Raw genomic sequence first — 13,807 nt, 5'->3', positions numbered from 1 at the left:
TTTTGAGGCAAAGTCTCACTCTGTTACCCAGGCTGGAGTGCTGTGGTGCAATCACAACTCACTGCAGCCCCAGCCTCCTGGGCTCAAGTGATCCTCCCACTTTAGCCTCCCAAATAGCTGGGACTACAGGTGTGTGCCACCATGCCTGTCTAATTTTTTATTTTTTTGTTCCAAGGGCATCTCACCATGTTACCCAGGCGGGTCTTGAGCTCCTGTGCTCAAGCAGTTCTCCCACCTTGGCCCCCCAAAGTGCTGGGATTACAAGCATGAGCCAAGGAAATAATTTTGAATTAGCCTGTTATTTTAGTTTTATGCCCAGCTTTCAAGGTTTGGAAAAAAAATATACACACACACTCACACACACACATAAGCACTCTCACTTCCCAGAAAATTGAAGTTAAGGAGAGATAGTGGAATATAGTGGAATAAATTTTGGAGTCCATTCTATGTTTTGCCCTTCTTCGCTTTGCATTCTTTAGGCAAATCACAGAAGGTTAGACTTGCAAACTGCCTCGGACATTAATCTTTTATTGGGCCCAGTTTTACTATTTTATAAAATGGAAATAACAGTTAATAACCCTTCTGAACCTAACACATTGCCATGAAAATTAAATATATGAGAGAAAGCTTTGAAAATATATGAAAACTGTATCTCACCTTCTTAATTTAGAGACGTCAAGAAGTGATGGTTAACACTTAAAATATCAAAATAAATGTTTTTCTGTGTTTTCTTTTGAAGACCATTGGTACTTACCAATTTTTAGCTGCTCTTAACTGCATTGCAAGCTTTTCACTTAATTACTAGTCACAAGAAGTTGACTTAGGTGTGTCATTTTGCCATTTCATGTCTTTATTGTAGGTTCGAGACTATAAGAGGCTTACCCCCATCTCTGTGCTGGACCATGCACTAGAATCTTTAGATAACCTTCGGCCTGGGGACTGCATTGTCTGTTTTAGCAAGAATGATATTTATTCTGTGAGTCGGCAGATTGAAATTCGAGGATTAGAATCAGCTGTTATATATGGCAGTCTCCCACCCGGTAATTGACTTTCATTGTGACAAGATATGAAGTCTTTTATCTTTGCAATTTATGTTGAGATATGTATAGAAAACATAGTAAACAATACTGAATTAAGCTGCTTGATGTATGGGTGATTTGTTAAACGTCATATAAAATAATTTTCTATTTCATCTTAGTGGAAATAGAAGTATTTTAATTATAGCTCTTGTTGCTGCTATTATTAGACTATATCTTAAATGCCGAGTTTATTATTTTCTTACAGAAACGTCATTGAAATCTAGACTTGACCATGTCCTTTAAATTGTAGTCCTGAAATCTGTGTCCTCAGGAATGATAAGGCTAGTGTGGGGGGGGATTGTGTTGCTATATGACGGAGTATTTGAAGGAATGGATTTAAAGGATAAGTGGCTTCTTGAGGATATAAAGAAATGAAAGTTTGAAACAGTAAAGGTTTTGTCATTAAAAATGGGAAGAGGAGGTGAGGGTTTCCAACATGTATTTAGCATGATGTAATAAAAGACTACTTATTTAACATAAATTGTTCTTATTTTAGGGGCCAAACTTGCTCAGGCAAAAAAGTTTAATGATCCCAATGACCCATGCAAAATCTTGGTTGCCACAGACGCAATTGGCATGGGTCTTAATTTGTAAGTAATTTGTTTTTAATAAGCATGAATATTCAGTGAGAGTTGGGTGGTGGTTTTTTGTTTTTCAATTTTCTAATTGCCATTCATGACCAAACACTTTGATTTAGGAGAATAAATATTATAGGATAGATTTGAGATTTATCTTGCCTCCACCTACTGAGGGAATAAAAAGAAAATATTAAATAGCACTAGGACTTTTTTAGAGACAGGGTCTTGCTCTGTTGCCCAGGCTGGAGTGCAGTGATACAACTGCTGCTCAGTGCAGTTTTGCACTCTTGGGCCCAAGCAATCCTCCTGCCTCAACCTCTGGAGTAGGTGGACCACAGGCACGCACCATAAAGCCTGGTTAATTTTTTGTTTTTTAGGGGTTAGTGACAAGGTCTTTTGCCCAAGCTGGTCTCTAACTCCTGGCCTCCAGTGATCCTCCCATCTCAGCCTCCCAAAGTGCTAGGATTACAGGCATCAGCCACTACATTCGGCCCACACTAGAACGTTTGAATGCTGCCCTCCACTACTGCTAACCTGTTGTACTACGTCACTTCATTTTCGGTTTCTCAGTCAGGTGTCCGAATGCCTATAATGCATGTGGGGCTAGTTATTATCTCTAAATGATAACAATGTTAAGCCTAAATATTATTTATTTATTTATTTTAGAGACAGAGTCTCACTCTGTGGTCCATGCTGAAGTACAGTGGTTTGATCATGGCTCACTGCAGCTTCAAACTTCCGGGTTCAAGTGGTCCTCCTGCCTCAGCCTCCTGAGCACTAGAGCTACAGGCACACACCATGATACCCAGCTGTTTTTTAAAATTTTTTTGTAGAGACTGGGTCTTGCTATGTTGCCCAGGCTGGCTTTGAACTCCTGGCCTCGAAACAGTCCTCCTGCCTCAGCCTCCCAAAGTGCTGGGATTATGGGCATGAGCCACTGTGCCTGGCATTCCTTAATTTTTTAAGTGGCAGTCAAGATTGCAAGAGGACCTAAGCTAGTATTGGAGTGAGCATTATGTAATGATCCAGTATTGGAGGGTTTTTCATACAGTCTGTGGGATCACTTTTATTTCTGTTTCAGGAGCATAAGGAGAATTATTTTTTACTCCCTTATAAAGCCCAGTATCAATGAAAAGGGAGAGAAAGAAATAGAACCAATCACAACCTCTCAGGCCCTGCAGATTGCTGGCAGAGCTGGCAGATTCAACTCGCAGTTTAAAGAAGGAGAGGTTACAACAATGAACCGCGAAGATCTCGGTTTATTAAAGGAAATTTTGAATAGGCCTGTGGATCCCATAAGGGTAAGGTGTAACATGTTAATTACTACTTCTCTGTGGAGGATAGTCATTCTTTCCCTCACCCACCATCCAGACTCTTGCCTCAGACACTTTTCTGGATACAACATAAGTGAAAGAAAATATTGTGCCATGAAAACTGCATCAAAAAACCCCTCCTTTATTGCTTTGGAGAGCCATAGAGATCTTTTGATCAGAGAATGGTATGCAAGTGAAGGTCCAGATTGACAGAGTTTAGTTAACCTGATTTGCCTTTAATTTCTTCTGGAATCTAGCAGCAGGAAGGAACAGGGAGGAAAGCAGTTGCTTCAGGTGAGCACACAGAGCTACATTAGGGACTGAAAAATGACCAGAAGCCTGAATATAGACGAAACCCTTGAGTGTAGGGCAAAAACAGCCCTAAGCAATACAACTTCATCCTGTGAAGACAAGGTTAAATTTTGGTCAATATAGTTAATGAGTTAGAATTGTACATATTTGAAACAAAGTAACTTTCTAGAAACAAAATTTAAAGTTGCCTGGAAAGTTCACATACATAGCTTATCTCATTTGTCCCTGACACTAGATGAAGGGGAGTATAGACATGAGATAATGCAGGGAGAAGCTCCCAGGGGAAGGCTGTGCTGGAATCATTGCTGTAACTTTTCTTGGCAGTACAGTTAGGTTCCTGGGTGGCTCCCATGACCTCCCCACTTCCCACCTGGGCACCTCATATATTGGACTCTTCTTCCCGCCCTTATGACTAATCACTCTTGCCTCCTTTCCTCTTTGTCTTTTTCATTCACTTTCTCTATTTCATACTTCATTCCTTACTTACCTGTGGTCATGTCTTAACACTGTAATGTGCAGCTACAGAGAACTCAATTCTAGTTTAAAAATGTTCTCATATCTTTCTAGAGCTATGTATGTATGTATGTATGTATGTATTTTAGTTTTATTACCTTGGTTAAAGCGACTGGGTTTTTCTTACTCATTTTAATTCAGTGAGGAGAATTAAGATGGAAAGTGGTTTTAACCTGGAAAACAGGTTTCTCTTTCGTTTTTTTGTTTTTTTTTTTTTAAAACTGAAATGAATTTTAATACGGAAAATGAAGACAGCATTTTGCAAATTTATCGCTCAAAGGGGTATCTCTAGTTGAGGAAATCAGCGTGTTACACTTTGAGAGATGAAATGTTACAGCTTGTACACCAAAATTAAAAAATGAAATGAAATTAAAAAATGAAATGGTTACCAAGGTAATGCAGGTCAGGGGATCAAAGGTGAAGGGTCACACATTATTAAAAAGAAATCCAAAAGGATGGCTGCATCATGATCTCTCGTTAGTGTTCCAATGGTGCCTCTCTTTTGGTAAACTTGAACATTTCGGCAGACATTCAAGCAGCTTTTTCGGTAAAAAGATTTTTACATGACTGCTATTGCTGTTCCCATGATCATCTTCCGGATTGTTTTCGGCAGCCATTTCCCCCCCGCGCGCTACATCCTCCTCCTCCTCGCGACCGGGACCCCGAGCGCGCGCCTCATACCGCTGCCGGCGGCCCAGCCACCCCGCCGCCTGTTTTGTTTTAAGATAGTGTCTCACTCTGTAACTCAGGCTGCAGTGCCGTGGCATGATCATAGCTCACTGTAACTTCAGACTCCTGAGCTCAGGAAATCCTCACACCTCAGCTTCTTGAGCAGCTGGGACTTTAGGTGCTCACCACCATACTTGGCTAATTTTTTTAAAAAATTGTTGTATTCCTGGATGTCAGATGAAAGAAAAAAGACAAAAAAAAAAGAAAGAAAAAATTTTTGAAGAGATGGATCTCCTTATGTTGCCCAGGCTGTCCTCAAGCAGTCTTGAATTCCCGACCTCAAGCAATCTCCCCACCTTGGCCTCCCAAAATGTTGGGATTACAGGCATGAGCCATTGCACCTGGCCATAAAATCATTTTTGTGTACTCTGTCAGATCATCATAGGTTTTAGAAATATGACTAAAATATAATCAAAAGACTAATTTCTCAGTGGCAATAAATCTGTCATTTTTACTAAATCATCTCATCAACTTTTCTAATTGGTAATAAATAATGAAACGGTATTTTTTCTCTTTTACTCAAATTCTTGGCATTTACTTCATTTTGTGAGAGTTTAGCCTGAATGTATTTATTTGGTGAGAGCTTAGCCTGAGTAGGACTTTATCATGAAATCACTTAAGAAAATCTGTCCTTTAAAAAAAAAAAATCAGCTGATTGTTTTTTTCTTTTACTAAAAGGCAGCTGGTCTTCATCCAACTGCTGAGCAGATTGAAATGTTTGCCTACCATCTCCCTGATACAACGCTTTCCAATCTCATTGTAAGTGGAAACTCCCTTTCAAATCTCTTCTAAAAATGTTGATATGTCAGGTGATTACTGGTTAACTTCATGATCATGAAGGGATAGTCTGCCTTTGAGAAGTTACTATTTATAAAATTTATCTTACAAGCGAAAACTTTTACTCAAAAATCTTTTGGGACGTTAGTCCTGAGGAATTTCCTCTCAGATTTCAGGTGGGGACAGATATGGGAGAAATCATCTGGCTTTAAGAGGCAGTGATTAAAGCAAGCCTTTCTGGAAGTCTGTTCTGGATTAAAGAGATTGTCGTTTGTAGACTTGAGCACGTTATTCAGTGTTCATTTTAATTCACTTAGGCAGTCCAGTAATTTTATATATCTTTTTTCCCCAGGATATTTTTGTAGACTTTTCACAAGTTGACGGGCAGTATTTTGTCTGCAATATGGATGATTTTAAATTTTCTGCAGAGTTGATCCAGCATATTCCATTAAGTTTGCGAGTGAGGTATGTTTTCTGCACGGCCCCTATCAACAAGAAGCAGCCTTTTGTGTGCTCTTCCCTGTTACAGGTAAACCTTTATCTTTAAAATATTTTGAGTTGCTTCTGATTAACACAGTTTCCCCAAGCAGTATTTTGTTATTCAAAATAAAACAATTAGAAGAGTATACTGTAATATGAGAGACTTTGTTAAAACGTAAATGGGGGTTAATAGTAGCAACAGTGTTCAGTTTTCTTAAGTGTAAAGCACTGAGCCGGGGGTTACTGTCTTGTACGAGCACCGTGCCAAGCCTCTAGCCCCTTTAAACTCATTTGGGTAGGGACGCAAATCTCTGACTTCTGGGAAGCACAGGATTCTGGGGGACCAGGAAGGACAGTGGAAACTAACTTCCTGCCCTCACATGCTGTTTTCACCTCCCTGGGACCTTGCCCGCCCTATTTCCTCTGCTTCGCATGCTCTCCCCACCTCACTATACCCAAAGGCCTTCTCTGAATCTTGTTCTGACTTACTGAGGTTCACTGCCATTTCTTCTGTAGGCCTGAGCATTCTGCTCACCAGCTATATTCTAATCAAATCTATCTCTAAACTTACTTTTTAAATAACATAAAGAGTCCAGTGCTGTGGCTCATGCCTGTAATCCCAGCATTTTGGGAGGCCAAGGCAGGAAGGATTGCTTGAGCCTAGGAGTTTGAGAACATCACCAGCAACATAGCAAGATTCCATCCTTTAAAAAAAAAAATTTACATAAATAATACATATATCATCTTTATACAAAATTAAAACATTACAGATAGCTTAAATTTTACTACCTCCCCTAATCTTAGTCCTCTGAAATAACTACTTAAAGTTGGCATGTATCTTTGCAGACTGTTTTTCATTGCATTTGCCTACATGCATGTTCATGTGGAAACACTAGATTTGTTGTGAGGGTGTGTTTCCCCATAAATATTATCTTTTTTTTGAAACAGAGTCTCACTGTGTCACTCAGGCTGGAGTGCAGTGGTGCCATCTTGGCTCACTGCAACCTCCGCCTCCTGGGTTCAAGCGATTCTTGTGCCTCAGCCTCCTGAGTAGCTGGTATTACAGGTACAAGCCATGCCTAGCTAATTTTTGTATATTTCGTAGAGGCAGAGTTTTGCCATCTTCCCCAGGCTGGTCACAAAATCCTGAGCTCAAGCAGTCCACCTGCCTCAGCCTCCCAAAGTGCTGGGATTACAAGCATGAGCCATTGTGTCCGGCCCCATAAATGTGGTATTAATGAATTACTCGCACCTTGCCCATTTTCTCTTAACAATATGTGTTAGAGATCTTCCACGTCCAGATGTTTAACTAGAAAATATGTTTCTTAGAGCTGGCAGTTGTGAAAAGACTTAGCTAGCATAAGGGTGAAGTTTATGGAACAGAGTCTTAAACTGCTTTAAACTGACCAGATTGGAACTCAGTCTCGGCCTTGGCCCCATTCATGCCATCCTTTAAGCAGCTATTCTAGTGAAGTAGAAGCTCTTTACTAAGGTATAGGGAGTCTCTGGAATGTGCAGGTCAACAATTGCTTGTTTTCTTAAGGTCTCGCTGTGTTGCCCAGGCTGCAGTGCAGTGGCACAGTCATAGCTCACTGTAACCCCAAACTCCTGGGCTCAAGTGATTCTTCCACCTCAGACTCCTGAGTAGCTAGGACCACAGGTGTGTGCCATCACGCTTTGTGTGTTTTGTTTTTGAGACAAAGTCTTGCTCTGTTGCCCAAGCTGGAGTGCAATGGCATGATCTTGGCTCACTATAATCTCTGCCTCCTGGGTTCAAGTGATTCTCCGGTTTCAGCCTCCTGAGTAGCTGGGATTACAGGCATGTACCACCACACCTGGCTAATTTTTTATATTTTTAGTAGAGATGGGGTTTCATCATGTTGGCCATACTGGTCTCGAACTCCTGACCTCAAGTAATCCACCCGCCTTGGCCTCCCAAAGTGCTAGGATTACAGGCGTGAGTGGCCATGCCCAGGCTTTCCATGTGTTTTCTGTTTAAAAATTAGACTATGCCGGGTGTGGTGGCTCACGCCTGTAATCTAAGCACTTTGGAGGCCAAGGTGGGCAGATCACCTGAGGTCGGGAGTTCAAGACCAGCCTGACCAATATGATGAAACCCCGTCTTAAAAAAAATAAAAATAATAAAAAGAAAAAAAAATTAGAATATGGGCTGGGTGTGGTGGCTCACACCTGTAATCCCAGCACTTTGGGAGGCCGAGGTGGGTGGATCACCTGAGGCCAGGAGTTCGAGACCAGCCTGGCCAACATGGCAAAACGATGTCTCTACTAAAAACAAAAACCAAAAAATTAGCAGGGGTTGGTGGCAAGCGCCTGTAGTCCCACCTACTCAGGAGGCTGAGGCAGAAGAATTGCTTGAACCCAGGAGGTGGAGGTTGCAATGAGCAGAGATCAGGTCATTGCATTCCAGCCTGGGGGACAGAGAGAGCCTCTATCTCTAAATAAATACATATATACATACATAATAGAATATAAAATCTAGAGACTTTTCCTTTTTTCTTGATCTTTGTCATTGCTGAATTATGACAGAGCTCAATTATATTGATGACTTATGATGCCCCTTAGGACTGTGATTTGGAAGCTGTGCTCCATGGAGCTCCTTTAGGGCCAGCTGCTGGATAGATGGATGGATGGACATCTCTCCCTGCCCTCTCTGCATAGCTCCTTACTTATCTCATTTATATATTGGGCTTCCACTAGTTGTTTGTGGCAAAAAAAAAAGAAAAAAAAAAAAAAAAAATACAGCCACTGCCTTTATAAGATAACTTGAGAACTCGTGCTTGGCTTGTCCTGCCTAGCAGGTAGTGTGGTCACATTTCTGCCCTTTATGGCTATCCTACTGGGCATTTATTAAACTTACGAGGGCAACAGCCTGAATTTAACAAAATTGTGGCATTATTTAACCACAGTTGGTCTAAAACTGCTCTTCCTCTCTGAAGTATTGACCTTGCTTATGTTAAGCATTTAGAGATAATTTTTCCCAGTTAGGAAAGGAATCATTTGAAATCATCTTAAATCTTGAAGCTGAAGATTTTATTTAAACTCTTGCTTAAGGGGTCTTACTGTGTGGTTGTATATCTATCTTCTGAAGTACAGGTGATGTATAATAAAGCCTAATGCCTGGAATGCAACATGGTTTTCAAAGCACATTCCCTGGCAGTGTCTTGTGGTTCAAGATGGGGCTGTGGTGTCTCACGTCACCGATGAGGAAGCTGAAGCACAGAGTGGTGACTTGGCCAAAGCCATACAACTCGCAGGAGGCAGAGCCAAGATTGACTTCTGACCAGCCTTGCACCAGGCCACCTCAGAGGTTTTCTTTATACTAAGGGAGGACATTAACAAGATAGGGAAACTTAAGCTCGTATTTGAGGTTATAGGACTATTACATCATGAGATAGAAAATGGGAGTCTTCAGGTACTGTCTGTGCATAGCTTAGAACATCACATTTTCCTAAATAAGAGTTAACAGACTTAGGCCCTGGGAAATGAGTTCTTCTATAGCTTCTTTTTTTGTTTTACTGCTCCTTGTGAAGCAGAGATACCCTATAGGCAGTGTACCTAGAGTAGCCCTTGTACAGCTTCTGATGCACATATTATTACCCTGGTTTTGGAAAAAGAAGGAAATCTTTTTTTTTTTTTTTTTAAGTATCTTCATAAAGTTTTTTTTCTCTAGATGGTCTCACTCTGCTGGAGTGCAGTGGCATGATCATGGCTCACGGCAGCCTTGACCTCCCTGGGCTCAGTAATCCTCCACCTCACCTTTCTGAGGAGTAGATGGAATCACAGGCACATGCCACTATGCCCAGCTAATTCTTTGTGTTTTTTGTAGAGACGGGGTTTCTCTATATTGCCCAAGCTAGTCTTGACCTCCTGGGCTCAAGTGATCTGCCCGCTTCAGCCTCCCAAAGTGCTGAGTTTATAGACGTGAGCCACTGTACCTGGCCTTATAAAGTATTAAATGTTCTTAGAAATGTAAAAAAGTATAAAGGAGAAAAGAAACCACCTGTCTATTGAAATGCAACCACAATTAATGTTTTGTTTTGCTTTCTTTTTTTTTTTTCTCTTTCTAACTGTAAACTTAAGGGAATTTTGACACTTCTATGAAACTCATTTCCTCTTTTTCTCTCAGTTTGCCAGGCAGTATAGCAGGAATGAGCCTCTGACCTTTGCATGGTTACGCCGACACATCAAATGGCCTTTACTTCCACCTAAGAATATTAAAGACCTCGTGGATCTTGAAGCTATCCACGATGTCTTGGATCTTTACCTGTGGCTAAGGTACCAACATTTCTTCTTTATATGCTCTCATTTTTCTAAAAGGGCAAGTTAAAGGTTTTATGAATTTGTTTTTCTCTTTCAAATTATGGATATATTTGCAAGGTGCTCTATATGATGTCTGTTGTCCATAAAGGCAGTTGAACCTGGTTTATACCCATTCCAAAAATGACTTGAATTCTTGCAATTCTAGTTAAGATGGCTAGGTGAGAAGGAACTTCCACTGGACTCTTGCTAGTCAGAGGATGGTCCTTGGACCAAAAGCATTGGTATCACCCAGGAGCCTGTTAGAACTAAGGAGTATCAGGCCTATCCCTGACTTAATCAGATTCTGCATTTTAACAAGCTCCCCGGGTGATTGACTTGTCCATTATCATTTGAGAAGTCCTATTCTAGGCCAGTGATTGTCTTTTTTCTTGTTTTTTTGAGACAGAATCTCGCTCTGTTGTCCAGGCTGGACTGCAGTGGCATGATCTCGGCTCACTGCAACCTCTGCCTCTCGGGTTTAAGCAATTCTCCACCTCAGCCTCCTGAGTAGTTGGGATTACAGGCACACACCACTACATCCAGCTAATTTTTTTTTGTGTTTTTAGTAAAGACGGGGCATTGTGTTAGCCAGGATGGTCTCGATCTCCAGACCTCGTGATTGCTCACCTCGGCCTCCCAAAGTGCTGGGATCACAGGCGTGAGCCACCTCGCCCGGCTAGGCCAGTGATTCTCAAAGGAGGGCATGTCCCTCTCCAGGAGTATATCAGAATCCTTGAGGTACAGTGCCGACCCACCCTCAGAACGACATATTCCTTGGGTGTGTGGGGGGCAGAAATGAAGATTGAGCAAAGGCACTGAACGGAGTTTGCAAAAAGAGAACATTTGGAATGAATCAGTGTCAAGATTTAGGTGTGCCATTGGGTGTGATAAGAGCTGTTCCTGTAATGTTAATATGTCTTTTTCCCAGCTACCGATTTATGGATATGTTTCCAGATGCCAGCGTTATTCGAGATCTCCAGAAAGAACTAGATACTATTATCCAAGATGGTGTACACAATATCACTAAATTGATTAAAATTTCTGAGACACGTAAGCTGTTGAATTTGGAGAGCTTTCCATCAGAGAGGCAGTCACGATTGTCAGGAGTCTTAAGGAGCCAAGCTAGAAGGGCACGCGGCGCCAAAGCTGTAGGAAGTAAAGCTGCTGAGCCACCCAGCCCTGATGCCGGAGAGCTGTCCCTTGCTTCCAGATTGGTGCAGCAAGGACTCCTCACTCCAGACATGCTGAAACAGCTAGAAAAAGAGTGGATGACACAACAAATTGAACGCAACAGAGAAAGAAGAGAGTCTGAGACTCATTCGAAAGGAACGAGAAGAAAGAAGGAACCTGATTCAGATTAGTTTTCTGTTCCTGGTTGTTTTTTTAATTTAATTTTGCAAATAAAAATCTATTTTGAATGCCCTTCCCTCATATGCATTTACTCCCTGCTCTAGTATTGTGGCCAGCTGGTATTGGGGGTTTTTTGGTGGTTTTTTTTTTTTTTTTTTTTTTTTTTTTTTTTGCAGAGAAAAATCACTCTTAACAATGACCAAACTGTTACTCTTTTTAAGTTTAGAACATACTAGGATATCATAGAGGTTTAATTTAAATATTTATATAATGGCCATTTGTAGAATAGTACTAAGACAGTGCACTCTTAGACTAGTACTAAGACAGTGCTAGACAGGGAATAAATCACTGGTGAATTGTTTGACCACTTTCCTATGCCACTGCTGAGGATGTCAGCAATGAACTAATTTCTTTTTTTCTTCTCTTCTTTGAGACAGAGTCTCGCACTGTCGCTCAGGCTGTAGTACAGTGGCGTGATCTCGGCTCACCTCAACCTCCACCTCCTGGGTGCAAGCAGTTCTCCTGCCTCAGCCTCCCAAGTAGCTGGGACTACAGGCGTTTGCCACCACGCCTAGCTAATTTTTTTGTATTTTTAGTAGAGACAGGGTTTTACCATGTTGGTCAAGATGGTCTCGATCTCCTGACCTCATGATCTGCCTGCCTTGACCTCCCAAAGTGCTGGGATTATAGTCGTGAGCCACCATGCCCGGCCTAATTTCTTGAGCAACTATTGAATTGAGGCTGACTTCAAAGTAGGGATTAAATGATTTGATTCAAACTGGGTGAGGGAACGTAGCCAGATTTGCCACCTCTGTCTGCTTTTTTATTTGGTAATTTAGAGGTAACATATTTAACTGACATGATAATCTTCATTCTGACCTTTGCCTTCATGGAAATAAAGGCTGAGTGGGTGGCACTGACTCTATTTCTCCCTTGCTTGTAGATAAACTAGTGAAATGCCTGGCAGTGCTTATCTCTTGATATTCTGCAATAGGGCAACTGCCCCTTCTAGACTTTGCTTACCCCTGTGACTTACACCATAGCAAACATAGTCATTCTTTTTTTTTTTTTTTTTTTGAGACGGAGTTTCACTCACGTTACCCAGGCTGGAGTGCAATGGCGCGATCTCGGCTCACCGCAACCTCCGCCTCCTGGGTTCAGGCAATTCTCCTGCCTCAGCCTCCTGAGTAGCTGGGATTACAGGCACGCACCACCATGCCCAGCTAATTTTTTGTATTTTTAATAGAGATGGGGTTTCACCATGTTGACCAGGATGATCTCAATCTCTTGACCTCGTGATCCACCCGCCTCGGCCTCCCAAAGTGCTGGGATTACAGGCTTGAGCCACCGCGCCCGGCCCCAAACATAGTCATTCTTGTCCAGATGGTTATAAAAAATAGCTATGAATTGAACTAAATAGTGGATTTGGTCCCATTGGATTTAAGTGATGGAGTACATCACTTAGAATGCTGTCAACTCTCCTATTTTCTCCAGTTTGGTGGCCAGAGTTGGTAATTCAAAGAGACTTAGGCAAGACACTTAAAAACTAAGGCAAGTGAAAAGTCTTGAATAAGCTAAATAAATAAGTGGCTGGGCACAGTGGCTCATGCCTGTAATCCTAGCTACTGTGGGAGGCCAAAGCAGGAAGATCACTTGAGGTCAGGAATTTGAGACCAGCTTGGGTAACACAGTGAGAACCTCATCTCTACAAAAAAGTTAAATTAGCTGGGTGTGGTGGCGTGCACCTGTGGTCCAGCTACTCGCGAGGCTGGGGTGGAAGGATCCCTTGAGCCTAGCAGGTCGAAGCTGCAGTGAGCAGTGATCATGCCACTGCACTCCAGCCTGGACAACAGAGCAAGACCCTGTCTCTAAGTTAAATAAAGTTAAAGCCTCAAATAAGAGAGGTAGGGGTGGGGGATACTGTAAGGGAAGGGCTGCTTGAACATTTAGCTAACGAGCATTTCTAAATAGTAACAGTTTGCCCTTTCACATCTCCTTCCTTTGCAGGGAAAGGAGGGCATTGTGGTTAGAAGAGACTAAAGAAAAGATGACAGCATGTGAAGCAAAACAGGAAAAAGAGAATTGGAGTGGCTCTGGAGAGTTCTCTTCAGTGTGCCTAAAATTGTCTCACCAAGATAACGGCCTAGGTCTTCCTTCTCTGCAACAAGCTTGACATGTCACTTATCTTTCTTTGTGGGCTTCAGGGCCAACTAAATTCCCGGCGTTGATTTCACTAGGTCATGTTGCTTTTGCTGAAAGACAGCTCTTTCCTGTCCTTCTGGTTTTCTCACAGGTTTTGAAGTACTCGCCTGAGAACCTTCCATGGATTATTGTGGATTCTGCTGAACATAAACAT

General features: G+C 41.8%; 1 protein-coding gene across 2 annotated transcripts in view; it reads left to right on the top strand.

The window, feature by feature from the left end:
• SUPV3L1 (Suv3 like RNA helicase) overlaps positions 1–11,526 on the top strand; it is a 32,223-nt gene extending 20,697 nt beyond the window's left edge. For both annotated transcript variants that reach the window (XM_017548926.1, XM_017548927.1), the window contains 7 exons: positions 860–1,040; positions 1,576–1,669; positions 2,739–2,958; positions 5,203–5,283; positions 5,654–5,830; positions 9,929–10,077; positions 11,030–11,526. In XM_017548926.1, coding sequence (XP_017404415.1) covers positions 860–1,040; positions 1,576–1,669; positions 2,739–2,958; positions 5,203–5,283; positions 5,654–5,830; positions 9,929–10,077; positions 11,030–11,462 — 1,335 coding nt within the window. In that variant the 3' untranslated portion in view covers positions 11,463–11,526. The remainder of the gene's footprint in view (positions 1–859; positions 1,041–1,575; positions 1,670–2,738; positions 2,959–5,202; positions 5,284–5,653; positions 5,831–9,928; positions 10,078–11,029) is intronic.
• The last annotated feature ends 2,281 nt before the right edge of the window (positions 11,527–13,807 follow it).

The sequence above is a fragment of the Cebus imitator genome, unplaced genomic scaffold (genome assembly GCF_001604975.1).
Source record: "Cebus imitator isolate Cc_AM_T3 unplaced genomic scaffold, Cebus_imitator-1.0 Scaffold215, whole genome shotgun sequence".
Lineage (NCBI taxonomy): Eukaryota > Metazoa > Chordata > Mammalia > Primates > Cebidae > Cebus > Cebus imitator.
The sequence above is the reverse complement of the archived record's forward strand: the minus strand, read 5'-3'. Positions and strand labels throughout refer to the sequence as shown.